This window comes from Nylanderia fulva, unplaced genomic scaffold (genome assembly GCF_048542155.1).
Source record: "Nylanderia fulva isolate GAGA-0341 unplaced genomic scaffold, ASM4854215v1 Scaffold113, whole genome shotgun sequence".
NCBI classification, from domain to species: domain Eukaryota; kingdom Metazoa; phylum Arthropoda; class Insecta; order Hymenoptera; family Formicidae; genus Nylanderia; species Nylanderia fulva.
Genome location: NW_028189335.1, coordinates 191,456 through 208,449, shown reverse-complemented (window position 1 = coordinate 208,449; position 16,994 = coordinate 191,456). Strand labels below are relative to the sequence as shown.

The following is a 16,994-nucleotide window of genomic DNA, read 5'->3' as shown; positions in this document are numbered from 1 at the left end:
ATTAAGTCAAGGTACATTGATTGATTGGTGTATATATATATATGTGTTTTATTCACATAACAATTAACGTTTCGGTTATCTAATAAAAGATTAATGAAAATGACTATTACCAAAAATTTTTTAAATCTCAATAGATTTAAAAGAAATTAACATTTTGAAACATTAATATCTCGAAAACTATTGATTGTAACGCATCGTAATTTGCGGCATTCTTTTTCCCGATGAAAAATGTATCAAATAAACCTATCAAGTTAAAAGGGATCCCGGAAATAACATCCTCCCCTTCCATCACAACAAATTTTTCTCTGCATTTTTGTGTGTTCTTTTTAAATTGCCGTCGCGTGACTCCTGTCCACTCATTGCTTTTTCGGCGCTTTGATTACAATACATATCGCGAGTTCGTTAACCTTGTTCAAAGTATCGAGCGCAGCTTCGGCCTGGCGCACCGCCGGCTCCGCCCGGGCCAGGTCTTCGTCGCAGTGTCTCTGATTTTCCAACACCACCTCTTTCATCTCCGCCACTTTCGCCTCTTCCTCGATCACTAAAAAAAATTCCCCGTTTCGTGCTCGTTATATCGTACGTTAGCGATTAATTCTACGATGTCTTACCGATAGCCTTTTCTGCCTCCACAATCGCGTTCTCCGCACGCACTTCGGTCAATATCTTGTCGGCTATCTCGTTCCTTTTCTTCAACTCGATCTCTTGAGCGGTCAGAATGATCTTTAACTTGTCGACCTACTTCGCGAAAAGATAACTCAGAAGATGGACGTAAGGAGCGCCTGGAGCGAGGGCTTCTCTTGCCACCCGCCGCCTGCCAGCCATAATCGGCTACCCCTAATGTGCTCGTAACATATGTGCATTATATATATTCTATATGTAAGAGGGGAGAGAAAAAAGCACGTACACAAATACATATACCTGCACACGTACAAGTGCAAGCAATGCGGGTAGTTTTCTATTAACAATTCTTTTATTAATTTAATTAAAGTTAATAAGTTAATAATATTTAATCTGAAACAAAATTAAAGTAATTTTGGTCGGATTTTTATTGTAAAATATGATAATTGTCTATTTTAGAAACTTTTCAACTTTTTCTAGAAATGTGTAAAATGAGTGTCCAAACACATTTGAAATAGAAAATGTAATATAGTGACATGGAATCTTTTTATATGAATTTTATTTGAATTTAAATGTTTTTTTATCATTAAAAAATGATTATTTTAAATATTTACACTTTTATATTTATTTATATTTAAATTCTTATTTTTATTATTTATATTTTTTATTGTTATATCTTATACATCATTTTTATTTCTTTTAATATAAATATGAAGTACAAGAATGTTTTCATTGTCATATCTGAATTCAGACATTCATATAAAATATAATGTAGTATTCTAAAATTTTACGCAGAAAGCAAAAACGAAAATTATAATCTATCGAATAAAAATTCCGAAAAGAGAACAAGAAATATAACAAAATATACCTCAATGGCGCAGGATGCGAGTTTCACCAATCCATCGTTGAGACGCGAAATTATCGCGTTCAAATCGTATGTTTTTTCCGTTAACAATTTAGAGTACAAAGAGATCTGCTCGAGAAATGATTTTGGCGTCGTGTAGTTGTATCTCCTTTCATTTTGCAAATATATCGCGGACACGTTGTTCACACTTGTGTGAACAAAAGACATGAAAAGTGATACGGAAGTTCGATATTCGACCGGTAACTCCTTTAAATCCTAGTACAAAGAAATTTTAAAAATTTAAAAATTACAAAGTTGTAGCTTTTTTTAGAAAAAATATTATAAATAACATTTCACTTTTGCACATTATTATAATTTTAATGAATCTTTAATATATTTTCAAAATAATACGTCAGACTTTTTTTTTAATTTTTGATCAAAATAAGGTGAATTTTTTGTAATATAGTTATATATATTTAAAGAAAATTAGACATTATTAACTTAATAACTATGATAATATTATGAGAAAAAGAACTACTATATCTTATTTAAGATTATAATATATATCTTATTTAAATTTATGTTAAAACCAATTTTGCGGTAGGGTCGAGAGAAATAACCGCGTGTAAAATGTGTTATACCTCCAAAAACGTCGCCGACACGGATTCTAAAGCCGTTTGTGGCCAGTCCTGAAACCAGTCGATCGCAGTGCAATTTACTATTGCGGGGAACTGCCTGGCCCTTTTTCGTAGGGTCGCCCCTACTGGTGAGAAACACAGGACGCATCTCAATTGCCTTCGCACGCGTTCGATGAAGAATTTCCAGCAGTTCTCTTTAGTGTCGATTAGCCCGGTTTGCTTGACCTGCACGAAGAGCGATACTAATTGACTGGTAGCATTAATTCCCGGTTTTTTCCCGTATATCTATCATCTCAATATCCGATTTAATTTCGAAATAATTTAAAAAATTGGATATTTTTAGCTTTACGTTGCCAAGGATGTTTGAACGAATTTAAGGTATTTTAGGGATGCTGAATTCAGAAATGACAACCGTTTTGCCAAATTAACTCTAGTTTTTGAGAGAATAGATACCCAAATTACGATATTACTCCAAATACGATCTGTAACTGCTGACATATGCAGCAAGATTTGGTCTGTCTTTTTATTCTTCAACATTAATTTTATCTCTAACGTGATCTTGATGACCCACATAAATGAAAATCGTATAACCGGCATTTTTCTATGCATTAATTGTATTAGATGTTTCATATACTTTTTTATGATTTGAGATAGTTTCCGTATGATTTATATAGGGATAGGTTACGTCTGTTTATTACATTTTTTCGCAATTTTTATATTTTTCATGGAACACCCTTATCTAAAAAATTAAGGCCAATTTAGGAAAATCAATGTCATGTGTGTTCGAAATCAGTGATACAAAGTTACCTTATTATCAATCTATAATTGATAATAAAATCAGTGTTGATCAGTGTAATAAATATAAGCTAAAAAACAGCAAAATTTAGAATTTTTGATACACTTAAGATAATGCTTGAAATGATTAAATACTTTGCGAACCTTCTGCACCTTTTATCTCAATATATAAAAAAATATCTGACGTACTATTATAAAATGGCGCTGTATGTTGTATTTTACCTCGTTGCGCACAGTATTAATGACGTTATCCACTTCGTCGTCAGTCAACAGGTCTGCAATCTCCCCCGACGCCAGCATATCATTCACAACGACTAAGAATTTTTCCTCAGCAACTTGTGAATCGCTCATTAAGAAAGTAATACCGATACCTCTTATACCGGCCTTCAAGTACAACACGGCCAAGTCAGCTTTCAGCTCGTTTAACGAGTAACCTTTACGCAGTTGTACTTGAAATACCTATTTAATACACATATAAGTTAAATCCAAACAAACTGTTTTTATATTAGCTTAAGATACTCATTAAACATTTGCAACAATTGCAAAAATATGATTTTTATTATCAGCCTCTCTCTTTATATATATACACATTCCTTTGTTTATCGTCTATATGTTTGATGAATCAGTTGAAACCAACTTGGAATGGGATCAAGTTCAATATGTACTTAAAAATCCAAATTGAATGTAATAATTAAGTTTCATTTTCTATAGAGGATTCGAATAATACTTATAATAAATAATATTTCACATATTGTACTTGCAAAGTAATCGAATTTAGAATAATTATACTCAAATTTTAAACGTCCTCATAGATAAAAATTTGCCTATTTTTAATCAAATGGCTATCATTTTGGGCATTCCTTATTTAGTTAAATGCTTACTTTTATGATTATTAAATAATAACATTAACACAAACTTTGTTTTACTCTAATTTCGTAATCACTCATTTTTTACTTTTGGGGTATATATAAACCTTTTTCTTTACTTTGACGTAAGAAATACATTGTAGAAGTTTATCCAAGTACTTCGTAAATATTCCGTATGCAATGTAAATTCTTATAAATACTCATAAAAAATTCGAACATACTTGATCAAGGTTTGCATGTACTTGAAAATACTACTCTTGTTTTTCAAGATACTTAAAGAGAGTTTGAAATCATGCAAACAAAGTTAAACCTACTTGTAAGATACTTAATCCCATCGCTAGTTGTTGGTTGTCGTGATCTACTCTATCGAATATTTTTCTGGAAGCTCGAGAAGCTAGAACTACGTATACAACGTGGCTATGATGCCTAATCGATAAAATGGCCCCGCTTACCTCCAACGAGGAAACGAAAGAAGCTAGTCGTGACAAGGATTGTTTGCCGCTGCCACCTACGCCCACAAGAAGTGCATTACCCCTCGGCGCCTCCAATATTCTATTGATACGACACACATGATGTATAGCGTCCTCGAATAGTACTAGATTCGTTGCAGAGACCTATAAAATCGAAAGAAATAAGAGAAAGTCGTATCATGACTTGCAAAATAATTGATATAATCGACACAATTATAAATGCTAGATTATTACATTTATTGTATTCTATTTATTTAAGAGGATCCTTCATATTTGTTTGTTTTATCGACCAAGATTGCAATACATACATCAATGATCCCAGGAAAGCTCGATTTTATATTGAAAAACGAGAAATAATTACGAAATTACAGTTTTCCTTATCAACTTTTATCTCGATATAACGTCTCGAATGGCAGACGAACTGTCAACTAATCATATTATGTGTTTTATATAAAAAATATACATTTTATACGAATATAAACACAAGATCCTTGGGGAGAGGGGAGTTAAGATACATGAAAAGAAAAACTGTTATCTTCTAAATCTAGATTAGAAGTTTAATATAAAAGTATAGTTTGTATTACGATTTCTACGTATGTGTGCGTGCGTTGTAGGTATAATAGAGCAAAAAACAATAATACATATTTACATTCAAATCTGTAATAGTATTAAACGTCGCAGAAAGTGACTCCATGTGTGCCATGTATACATGGATTTCTAATACATGTTTAATCTGGATGATTTATAATGTGAAATTTAAAATATCAATAATTATTCTTCAAAAATCAATTACCAGTCAGTAATTACCGATATTTTTAATTCCAAAATGAGGACGCTACTATTTTGTCGGAGTTCGCTGAGGAATCCTCTTAAAGGAAATTAAAGACAAATGTAGAGAATAAATAAGATAACAATATCCCATCGAAATATACCAGTTCGTTATAATTGAGCAAAGCTTCATCGAGTAATTTTACAAGCTGGACCCAATTCTTGACAGGCGCATATTTGGGTTCTCCGATCCCTTCCGCGAAATGACAGTATATCAACGGCTGCTCCAAACCGATTTCGTTCTCGTTCAAGTCCTAACCGTCAATCAATCAGGTAAAACATCCAGTATAAATAAGCCAATAAGCGTGTTTCACGCTTACAATTGGGATCAGCTCAGGTGTAGCAAACATTTCAAACATTTCGAAATAAACGTATAATAGTTGAGATGGATCTAAAAGGATTGCTCGTGATCTCTATATTTCCAGCAAACACAGTATATAAATGTTATATACTTATAAGCATGTTACATGTAACGTATATGTTAGTTGTAATTTCCCACTCATAGATGTAACATTTTTAATATAACATATATTACATTATAGTTATATTGTCATTATATCCCAAGATAGCACTGACTTATCAATATATCAATGTGCTATTTGGTATATAATTACAATATAACTACAATGTAATATATGTTATATTAAAATGTTACATCTATGAGTGGGAAATTACAACTAACATGGATGTTACATGTAACGTACACGTTATATTACCTGTTATATTCCGTTTTATTATAGCAATGTAACAATTATATATCGGTGTTTGCTGGGTTAATTCTTCTGTTAATGAATGGGATATCCAAAATAATTTTAAATGTTAAAAATGTATCAGAACTTTTCTTTGTCTAATACAGAATATAAATTTGGAAACAGAAAAAACTGTTTGATGCCTAGTATAGCTGTTTTAAAAAATGTGTCGAAAATATATGCAGTTGGTACCTACTATTTGGGTATCCATATACATTGACTCAGAGATGAATAATTATGCATTGACAGATAAGCCATTAAATAAACGTACGGGTATATTTTTTCGAAGAGCTTCGAGCAACAGCCGATCAAACACTTTCTGATCGTCAAAATTCACTAATTTGTCCCGATACACCCGCGTCGCTTCATGAACGTAAAGCCTGATTATGTGACTCGGAAGTGGTAAGACGTCACCGCGGGCGAACAGCATTCCCTGAACGATATTATTTTGTATTTTGAGAAAAAGAATCACGTATATTGGTAGGCGGAGACGCATTTCTTACTTGAAATATGTTGGTTAAGTCGCGTAAGTTGAAAACATAGTGGAACTTGATGACCGTCGGTAGGAAGGTCGCGGCGATCTTATCGTGGAAATACAACGCGGTGTTTATCAAGGGACCCGTGAACTTCTGCACCGCCGGATGAAACTTTTGCCGCGGATCAATCACGTGCTGCTCGAGGATCTGGCTGTATATCAGTTTGAGCGCCTCGATTTGGGGAAAACTGGGCAAGAAAACGTCAAATACAATGATGAATATTTGCTTGTATTGCGTAAGCAGTGTTGTACTTAGATTATTTTGAAATTAGCTAGTTGAAGATAAGAAATTATATAAATTTATTTTAGATAAGATAAAGATAATTTTTTTAGAAAAAATTATACGACGATTCAGCTAGATAATATTATTTTTAAAGGGATCCTATATATCATCCTATTTTATCGAAAATATCATTTTTGTTCTTTTTCTTTTTATTACTTGAATAGAATAATAAATGCTTTTCCACGATTAGAGTACATATAGAAACAAAGCGCGAACCTACCGATTTTATGTTAAAAACAAAAAAATCTTTTTAATTTTTAATTAAAAAAATTTTTTTGTTTTTAACATAAAATCGATTCGCGCTTAAAAAGAAAATATATCAATAAAAATTAATAATAAGCAGTAAAAAGAAAAGGGTGCAAAAATAATGTTTTATCAATAAAATAGGACAGCGTTTAGGATCCCCTTAAGATTGCTTATGTAAACACAGTTACAAAAAAATGTAAATTATAAAAGGGTATAAAAATATTTTCATACTTTTATTTATAAGTTTTTAGCGCTTACTGCTTAAGTTCTATTAATTAAATATTTTTGTGTACTATGATTCTAAACCAAATTAGTTGAACATCTATAGATAATTTATAGTGAAGATAACACAACATTTTTTTCATCTAACAATAAGATGCAGACATAGACATTTTTATTATCTATGTAATGATGAGATAACGCAAAAGTTTCATCTAGATGATCATCTATATAATTTTATTTAGATAACAGCAAACACTGTGCGTAAGTAATCGAGAATAGGTATATGGGAAATAACTTTACCTGACAGCAAAAACGGCGAAGTGTCTCTGCAAGCGAGGATCTATGGTGAAACTACCTGCGGTAGGATTCATGCAAGACACATACTGCGTATTGTGAATCTCCTTTAGAGTTAGTTTCGTTCTGTCGTACCTGTAACAAATTCGTAATTATATATTAGGGAAACCTTATTTCTATTACTATTGTGAGTTATTGTAAGTTATTTTTCAATTAGGAAAAATTACATTTCAAGCGTGATAAAATTATTAATTCAGAAAATATACTGATTATAAATAAAGATATATAAGATAAGGGAACTAAGAATCCAGCAAATACAATATATAAATGTTATATACTTAAGCATGTTACATGTAACGTATATGTTAGTTGTAATTTCCCACTCATAGATGTAACATTTTTAATATTACATATATTACATTGTAGTTATATTGTCATTATATCCCAAGATAGCACTGACTTATCAATACATCAATGTGCTATTTGATATATAATTACAATATAACTACAATGTAATATATGTTATATTAAAATGTTACATCTATGAGTGGGAAATTACAACTAACATGGATGTTACATGTAACGTACACGTTATATTACCTGTTATATTCCGTTTTATTATAGCAATGTAACAATTATATATCGGTGTTTGCTGGGAATCTAATATTGTATGTACACCTTGCTAATATCGTATATTTGTATTTTTTTTACTAGTGAATGCTATATTCTTTTGGAAATTGTCTTGATTGTTTCTTCTTTTTGCAATATGTTAATCTATTTGTGGAAATAAATGAAATTTGTTGGGGTAATTTATTTTAGTTTTAGATATCTAAAATTTTTTTTTATATTTGTGTATTCAGGTAGATGTTTTGCATGAAAAATTCAAAACATACGTAAAAGTATTTTAATTTTTTATTAATGAAACGTTGTAGACTTTTTTTATTCTTGTTTTAACAGTCATATTTCTTTCGCGAATTTTTGTCTTATACAAGATACTTCAAAAGTTTAGAAACTATTCGAATATTTCGTAAACAATAAATTATGTATAATTAAAATGGATTTTTTCTTCATGTATTAATAATAATTAAGTAAATAATTTTAATGAAGTGCAATTAATATTTTTCCAATAATCGTTAAAAAGTTAAGAATCAGATATTATTAGGCAATATTAGGAAAATATTTTACATTTTCTCTTAAAAATGGATTAAAATATGTATTTTTTTATCTCATTAAAATATATATTTTTTGAAATAGTTTTGTTTATATATTTATTACAGTTAAAGTTCGTGTAAATTATGTGATTTATTCAATTTTTATTTTCCAAAAAAAATCTTGTTTAAATATGAGGCTTAAAAATGGGTCTGATATTAGACACACTTTCTTTATATAAATATTATATCTGTGTTTTAAAAATAAAAATTATAAAATAATTTTTTTATTTAAAAAATCGCAAAAATACACGTTTAGCAAATCCATCATTCCGCGCAATTACTAAATTAATTCTTAAAGGAAAATCAATTTTCCACTTGCTTTACGTAGCAATTTCAATCAATATAGCGAAGTTATTACCAATGATTATAATCCATATGTTGCCTGATGAGAGTATGAGGTTGTACAGTCCCGTAAGTGTCCACTTCCGGCATGTTCATGTCGTCTATAAAATATACCAAGAGTTTCGTTCCTGGTGGCCCATAATTTCGTCCCGCTTTCTTCTCCAAATGCTTCTCGAGTACCTTCTGCAACATGTCTTCTCAAACGAAAACGAAAACCAATATGATTCGTCGTTCATTAAAGTGAGAGCCACGACAATTGCATGTAATATGATATAATTGACTATCATTTACTTACATTACACTCACAAATATACAGCGAAATATATTTATACATTAAAGAATAAAAAAAATTAATTTTTTAAGTGGATTTTGTAATTTTTCTAATTTTTTATAAATAGTAGTGTAACTTTTTAAACACGAATCTTTAAAGTTACTTTGAGGATTTCGAAAAATACAGTTGGGAAATTTATATAAAGTTTTATAAAACTCACGATTCACTATTCGAATTGTTTCTCTTATGTTGTGTACCTGATGTTGTGTAGAAATTGAAAGGAACATTTGCGATATTGTAATTATCTGCCAAATCGGCCAATTTGTCGGCCATTATGACACTCTTTCCAGAGCCTGCTCCGCCCACTAACATTACTGGAATGCGTTTCTTCATAAACAAGTCCATGAAGAAACGCAAACGCATCGTTTCTCCAGTTGGCACCAAGGCGGACTAAATTAAACATTAAATACATTTAAAAAACATTTAATTTATATACACAAAATTTTTTAAAAATTTTGCTCACAGAACCATATCGTAATAAGTAAATAATAAATAATAATAATGATGATGACGACGATGACGACGATGACGACGATGATGATGATAATGATGATAATAATTAATAATAATAATAATAATGATGATAATAATGATAATAATGATAATAATGATAATAATTAATAATAATAATAATAATAATAATAATAATAATAATAATAATAATAATAATAGTAATAATAATAATAATAGTAATAATATTAATAATAAGAACCTGAAGCGGAATATCCGAGTCTAATTCAAACTGGATGACTTTCTCGGTCCAGGGTACCAACTTTTTTGTCTCTGGTTCTATGAAATAACTGAATACAGTTTCGCCCGTTGGAAATTTGACGGCCCTGAATTCATTTAGCCACCATCTGTTGAATTCCTTTCGCCAATCTATCAGCTGATCTCGAAACATCGCGGAACCGAACGCCCAAATGCAAGCGAAGGCAAAATATAATTCATACCTGAAACATCAAAATATTGAAATATAAACGTATGTTTTTACGTCACAAAAGATCATCAGAATTTTATTCGCTAATATCGCTACCATTCCTTCGGACACTCCGGCGGGACATTTTCTTTAGTCAGGAAACAATCAAGTAAGTGACAAAGCATTTGCAGATGACATATCTCTGGTAAGGGAGTGACCTTCTTAAATCTTGACTTTGTCACTTCTAGCAAGGGTGGAATGTACTTTTCAAAGAGAATCGATAGATTAGCACGTTCGGAATTATCTCTCGTCTCTATCCAGCTTGTAATAAATCTGGGAATAAGTTTCTCTTGAAATAATTCCAAAAATTAATCGCAATACGTATCAAAACATAGATTAAATAAATTCTAAGCTAATTACATGCATCAAAGTGTAACTATGATCGAAATATATATTGGAACTTTTAATGAAAATTTTCTTTATCAAAATAATATCATTCATTGCTTACGGGCTCCAACCTAAATCTTGTGGATTAATATATAAGATCCCTGCTCTGGACACTGTCGCTGGCGTAGCTGTTCTAAAATAGAAGCAGGCATATTTCATATATTATTACTAAAGATTTTCGGTTTCTATTTGTTAGTTTATAAGGGCTACTTCAACCAAATTCTGATTAACTTAATCGACGATAAAATTATATCTATGTTCTTTTTAAGAACGCATTTAAAACGAGACAAAGATATAAGTTTAATCGTCGATTAAGTTAATCAGAGTTTGGTTGAAGTGGCCCTAAGGCTCCTTATATGCCACACACAGAAGGAGAGTTTTCAGTATATTTCACATGTCTGTTCTATCGATTTCAAACGCTATTTTATTGAAAAACATTTTTATTTTAACGTAAGTCGTACGAATTTTCATTATATATTTTCTCATTTCTGACGTCATCAATTCAAGATGACTACAGCGAATACACAGGAGTTTTAATGTTTAATTAAAACAAAAAATAAATTAAAAAAAAAAATAATTTCAACTTTTTCCTTTAAGTTTAATTAATTAGCTTTGGTTCTTTTCAATGATCAAGCTAACATATATTCAATTTTTAAATTATTTTTTGTCTAACATGACATAAAATGTTTGCTAATCTGCCTAAGATGTTATTCAAAGCAATTGAAAGTATTTGTGATAAATTTCCAAATTTTTAAAGAAATTCTTATAATAACAAATTAAAAATTAAAGAAATCTATTATTTAAGAGTTAGAAGTAAAACGTACCTTAAAGTTGCGATTTCAAAGAGAAGACGCATGTGTTTGGTCAGTGCAATTCTCTCATTACTCGCCAATGTCAGGACCTTGTTATCGTCCATCACGGTATTCAATGATTCGATCCACATCGGGTCGATGTCACCATCGAACACGATCCACTTTGGACCGTTGCTGGGCATATTGGCCTGCTCCCTCATTATCACGGAGATCAAGCTGCAAAAGTGGCAATAAGAATAAAAAGTCAAAGGAAGAGCCTGTTATATATATATCGAGCGTGGCCTAATAAGACTGAAAATTGACGGTTGCGCTGTCTCCCAACCCGTCTTTCCATTCTCTCGTCGCCGGATTAATGACACCAAATAACTCGTCGTTGGTCACCGCCTTCGGATTCAGATCGTTGTAATGCGGTTTGCGCATTTGCTTCGTGTACGTTCGGTTGAGCGTTTTCCAGACTTCGGTCTTACCGGTCCCGGCGAGGCCGACGATAAAGACAGAGTGTCGAACGTGAAGCAACTCCTCCAATTGTACTACCTGAGGCGAAGCGAAGAGGCGAAGGAAAATCTCTTTTTCTTTCTCTTCTATATATATATATATACACTCACCAATTATTTGAGGTGAATATTACGTGTAATATATGTACCTTTAAAATGAACCCATCTTCCGGTTGTAGCTTTAAATCGAGAGCCGCAGATTTGATCATCATTTCGAAATCCAGATCTCTTTTTCGCGGTACATCCAACGCGGGAAATAAATCTCCTGAGAAATAAAAGGAAAATTGTAATGTAATCATTGATATATTAATGCGCCTTGGAAATATACAAGCTGCCTTGAAACCAGCGATGAGATTAAGTATCTTACAAGTAGGTTCAAATTTGTTTTCATAGTTTTGAATTTTCTACTTCTTTGAAAAAAACAACACTTTCGAGGAAATTTAAAATTTGGATGAGATAAATTTGAACTTTATAAGTACCTTGAAAAATAAAAACAGTATTCCTAAAAACATTCAAACTTGGATGAAGTTCAAATCTTTTATAATTTATGAGAAATTAGGGATAGGTGAATGAGTGTGTGAATGTGTAGCAAATATTATTAACCGATTTTTTATCTTATAATTAATTAGAATTATTTATACAAGATTCGATTTTTTATGATTTTAATTGATTAGTAAATATTTATAAAGTATTATTTCGGACCTTGCAGGTGTACTCTAAAATTGGAATATAACTGTTCTGAATTTGATTACTTTGCAAGTACAATATATTATTTCTTATGAATATTATTCAAAACCCAGAAAATAAAACTTGATTATTGGATTCGACTCATTATCAGATCTTTAAGTACATATTGAACTTGATCCCATCCCTACTTGGAAAATTTGTCAAACTACTTTCTAGCTACAGATTTTGTTATTCAGTCAATATCAATACTTCTTTAGTAAAAATATCAGAAGAACGAATATTTTTTCAGGCTTTTCCATGTTTCATTCAAATAATATTTATCTTCTTCCCGTACCTATTAATCCCATAAATACTGGCACATCGTCAGTCACGATTTTTGGCATATTAAAGTCTCTTAAAGCTCTCATTAACACTTGCTCCTCCGGTGTTTCCTTATCGTCGCGCTTCAATTTTCCAGCAACAACCAAAACGGACTTGATGGCCCTCAGACCCCAGTCGTAATGGTCTTGTTTGGACAAGAGTTCGCGACATAGCATATACAGAGAAATGAACTTTCTCGCTAGTAATCTCGCTTCTTGGAAACCCTCGGCCACCAACATGATCTCGCAAATTAGCTCAAAATCGGGCACCACCATAGCGCAGGGTCTATCGATAAATGATTTGTTAACGCGATTATTAATTCACTCGATAAATTCTCTCTTTTCGCGAAATATCGTTTACCGAAATAGCGTCTTCAAGTTTTCGGGTAATTCCGTTCTACCGGCATAACCGGGATTCATCGTTATAAACATGCCAACTGTGTCCACAATGTTGATCTCCTCCCCAAAGAACAGAAATTTCTTCTTTCGATTTTTTACCCCATCCAGAACGCATTTCACTTGCACAGAGACGACTGACAAGACCTCGACGGAAATCCTATTGAATTCATCGAAGCAACCCCATGCTCCAGTCTGCGCTAATCCTTTGTATATGTTGCCGCAAGACTAGAAGAAGAAGGAAGGTATACTAGTTTGAGAAAGAAGATAAATTGGATTTTATTTAACAAAAAATGGACAATAGATACTAATATAGATACTAAATATTTATGTCGAGATAAAAATATTGGGGAATAATATTATTTCTATGACCCCTTAATTTGATAGGTGTATTCAATACCTCTTTTTTGCATCCTGAAAAAATTTTAATTTAAACCAAACTTATTAGCACGAACATTCTGCTATAGCTCGTCTGCCTTTTCTCGATAATTTTGATTTTCCAAACTTATTTCTTAAATTAAAATAATTTGTTATATTAAAAAAATTGATAAATATATTTTTACATTTTTTAAAAAATTAAAATTTTGAATTATTGATATCTCGAAAACTATTGATCATAGCACATTACAGTTTAGGATATTTTTTTCTTGCTGAAAATATTTCTCAAACACATCCATCAAATTGAGACCTCCTGGAAATAACATTCTTGCCAAATATTGTAATTTCTTTCTTTGTGCATGTACAAGTCAATATATTTAAAACTTCGCATGTGTGTTAATGTCACAAATGTAGAAAAATGTGTGCAGGAGGAGTTAAAAGTCTCACGGGAGATAACAAAACTCAATTTTACGCTCCGTTAAGCATAACGTAACTTGAAAGCTTAAAAGCACTTTGGCAGAAGAGGACGCAGTAGAGTTGTAACAAAAGAATTACGCGTACCTAACCTAACCTAACGTGTATAATATGTAATAATAACCGATCGTAAAGAGACGAAGAACGTTTATTTCATAGAAACACACGCCCGGTGCAAGACCGGTGGAATCTTTTGCGAATTTGACATTTCTTCAGCCGATAACCTTTGCGTAGGAAACGAAAGGAGAAGGTGGAAGAGGGATATAGAGAGAAGGAGGAGCTATACTTTATAGTCCATTTGTTCGGAACAGTTGAAGACATAAACCATTTGTCCGAGGGCTCTACCGAGGTCCTTGGTCGTCTCGGTTTTCCCCGTCCCTGCGGGCCCAGCCGGTGCGCCGCCCATTATCAGATGCAACGATTGCGTCAACGTAATGTAGCATCTGTCCGTCAACGGCGTAATTACCAGCCGCGGCACGTTACCCAGGTACTCATAAGCGTATATGAAACAGGCGTCGCAAATGTTGGCGAAGCAATCTTCCGATTTGTCGTCCCACCTACGGAGGCGCGAGAAACAATCTTTTTCAATTTATTTTTCTTTATCTCCCTTTCTTCTCGTGCGCACCTGCGCGAAGAAATTAGCGTGTACATTGCGCCGGAATAAAAATTAAATCAACATCGGCATAAAAATTCTCAACGTGAATATATTATAATTATTTTAAAAAATAGATGAAAATTGTTACATATTTTTTTCGAATAATTCAAAAATAAAGGATAAAAAGTACAAATGGAAGAGTATAAATATATAGTATAGAGTATAATATGTATATATTTAAATCTGATTTCAATAAAAAAGCTTCTGATAAAAGTGTTTTTTTACTTATTCAGAAACCATCTTTAAATAAAAATTTAATATTTTTAAATATATTGTACAGAAATCTCACTGTACATATGCAGTATTTTCCAAGTATATTCGAACTTGATCCAAGTTCGAATATACGAAGATACGAATCTTTTATAAATACTTCGAGAAACTTATTATTTAAGTTTTATATATATGCGTACATATATAATGCATATATGTATGAGTACGTGAATGTATAGTAAGTATTATAAATAGATTTTTTATTTAGACTTTGACTACTTATAAAATGTAGACTTGTACTACTTATAAAAGATTTGATTTTTTGCGATAGAAAGTATTTGTAAAGTATTATTTTGAACTTTACAGATACTTGATTTAAAATTCAAATATAGAACTGTTCTAGATTTGATTACTTCGTAAGTACAATATATAAAATTATACTCTTATGAGTATTGTTCGAATCCTAGAGAAAATAAAATTTGACTACTGAAGTTTACTTGGATTTTTAAGTACTTGATTACTGAAGTTGACTCGGATTTTAAATACTCGATTTACGAACTTGATTTCATCCCTTACAATTTTTCTCCAAAAAGAATTGAACAGTTGCAAAGTTTCTTGTGTAAAATTCCGTTCGAAAAAAGCCAAATTAGAATCACCTGTGTCTCAACTGCGACTGCCACTGAAAATTGGTGAAGCTCTCCGCTTTGATGGATATTAATTTCCCGACGACGTCACGTGCGTGAACATCGATGGTGCAGATGGTCATGATCTTCTGCCGATCGTTCTCGTTCAGCTCGCCTCGTAAAAGCGCGATCAGCATATTCAGCTGGCTGATCTGCTTCTTCTGGTAATCCTTGAGGGCATTCTCGTATCCCTCTTCGAGCCGCGCGAATGCCATATTCACCTCGGAGGTCCACCAGATTTGGGTGCCGCATAGAGCCGGCTGTGCCTGGTGATCTAGAATCCAAGAGTCACGGTGCTTCTCGTCGTACGAGACAACAGCCTGGCTGATGTGATACCTCACGGTTCGTGTCATCGCCTCCGTAACCCAATTCAACCAGATCTCGACCTACGAAAGTAATCAGGTGATTATCTTAATTAAAATAAAAGCTAAACTTAGTAATGCTCCGTGAAGTCTAGCAAATACGGGAGATGTATTTATGGAAGATACATCTTTTTCGAAGATTTGTTTCACTGTCATTAAAAAAAAGTTTATAATACATGTACAATTAATCTTTTAATCGAAAGAAAATAAGACAATATTATTTCCGGAATTATTCAATTTAATGAACTATTTTCATAGGATTTTTTATCAAAAGAAAAATGTCGCAAATCACAGTGCAACGATCGATATTAGAGATATCGATTTTTAAAAGTCGCAATAACAGCGCCATAACATGATGATATTACATATGTACATTTAAGAAAGAATTAAGTACTCCGTATTAATTTTATAAAATGAATTTCGGTTAAATCAACTGGTTTTTTCATATGTTGTAGCTTTTATGATCTGCTAAAGATGTAATAGTCTTAAAGCTAAATAATGGACAATTATTGAGTTACAGCCAGTCAAACTCCCAGCAAACACCGATATATAACTGTTACGTTGCTATAATAAAACGAAATGTAACAGGTAATATAACGTGTACGTTACATGTAACATCCATGTTAGTTGTAATTTCCCACTCATAGATGTAACATTTTTAATATAACATATACTACATTGTAGTTATATTGTAATTATATACCAAATAGCACATTGATGTATTGATAAGTCAGTGCTATCTTGGGATATAATGACAATATAACTACAATGTAATATATGTTATATTAAAAATGTTACATCTATGAGTGGGAAATTACAACTAACATATACGTTACATGTAACATGCTT

General features: G+C 31.9%; 1 protein-coding gene and 1 long non-coding RNA gene across 2 annotated transcripts in view; one reads left to right on the top strand and one right to left on the bottom strand.

Moving 5' to 3' along the window:
- The window catches only part of LOC114933726 (dynein beta chain, ciliary), a 57,475-nt gene that overhangs the window by 13,304 nt on the left and 27,177 nt on the right, over positions 1–16,994 (bottom strand). The window contains 22 exon segments of the mRNA XM_085488769.1: positions 408–541; positions 609–735; positions 1,487–1,738; positions 2,104–2,325; positions 3,118–3,354; positions 4,214–4,375; positions 5,164–5,313; positions 6,080–6,241; positions 6,312–6,531; positions 7,395–7,523; positions 8,958–9,135; positions 9,470–9,662; positions 9,985–10,222; positions 10,306–10,521; positions 10,697–10,768; positions 11,460–11,663; positions 11,770–11,981; positions 12,091–12,206; positions 12,963–13,273; positions 13,349–13,611; positions 14,522–14,792; positions 15,757–16,169. Of these exon segments, the coding sequence (XP_085344895.1) occupies positions 408–541; positions 609–735; positions 1,487–1,738; positions 2,104–2,325; positions 3,118–3,354; positions 4,214–4,375; positions 5,164–5,313; positions 6,080–6,241; positions 6,312–6,531; positions 7,395–7,523; positions 8,958–9,135; positions 9,470–9,662; positions 9,985–10,222; positions 10,306–10,521; positions 10,697–10,768; positions 11,460–11,663; positions 11,770–11,981; positions 12,091–12,206; positions 12,963–13,273; positions 13,349–13,611; positions 14,522–14,792; positions 15,757–16,169 (4,482 nt within the window).
- Positions 1–16,994, top strand: part of LOC146724854 (uncharacterized) — a 60,768-nt gene that overhangs the window by 19,183 nt on the left and 24,591 nt on the right. The gene's annotated exons all lie outside the window — the stretch shown is intronic.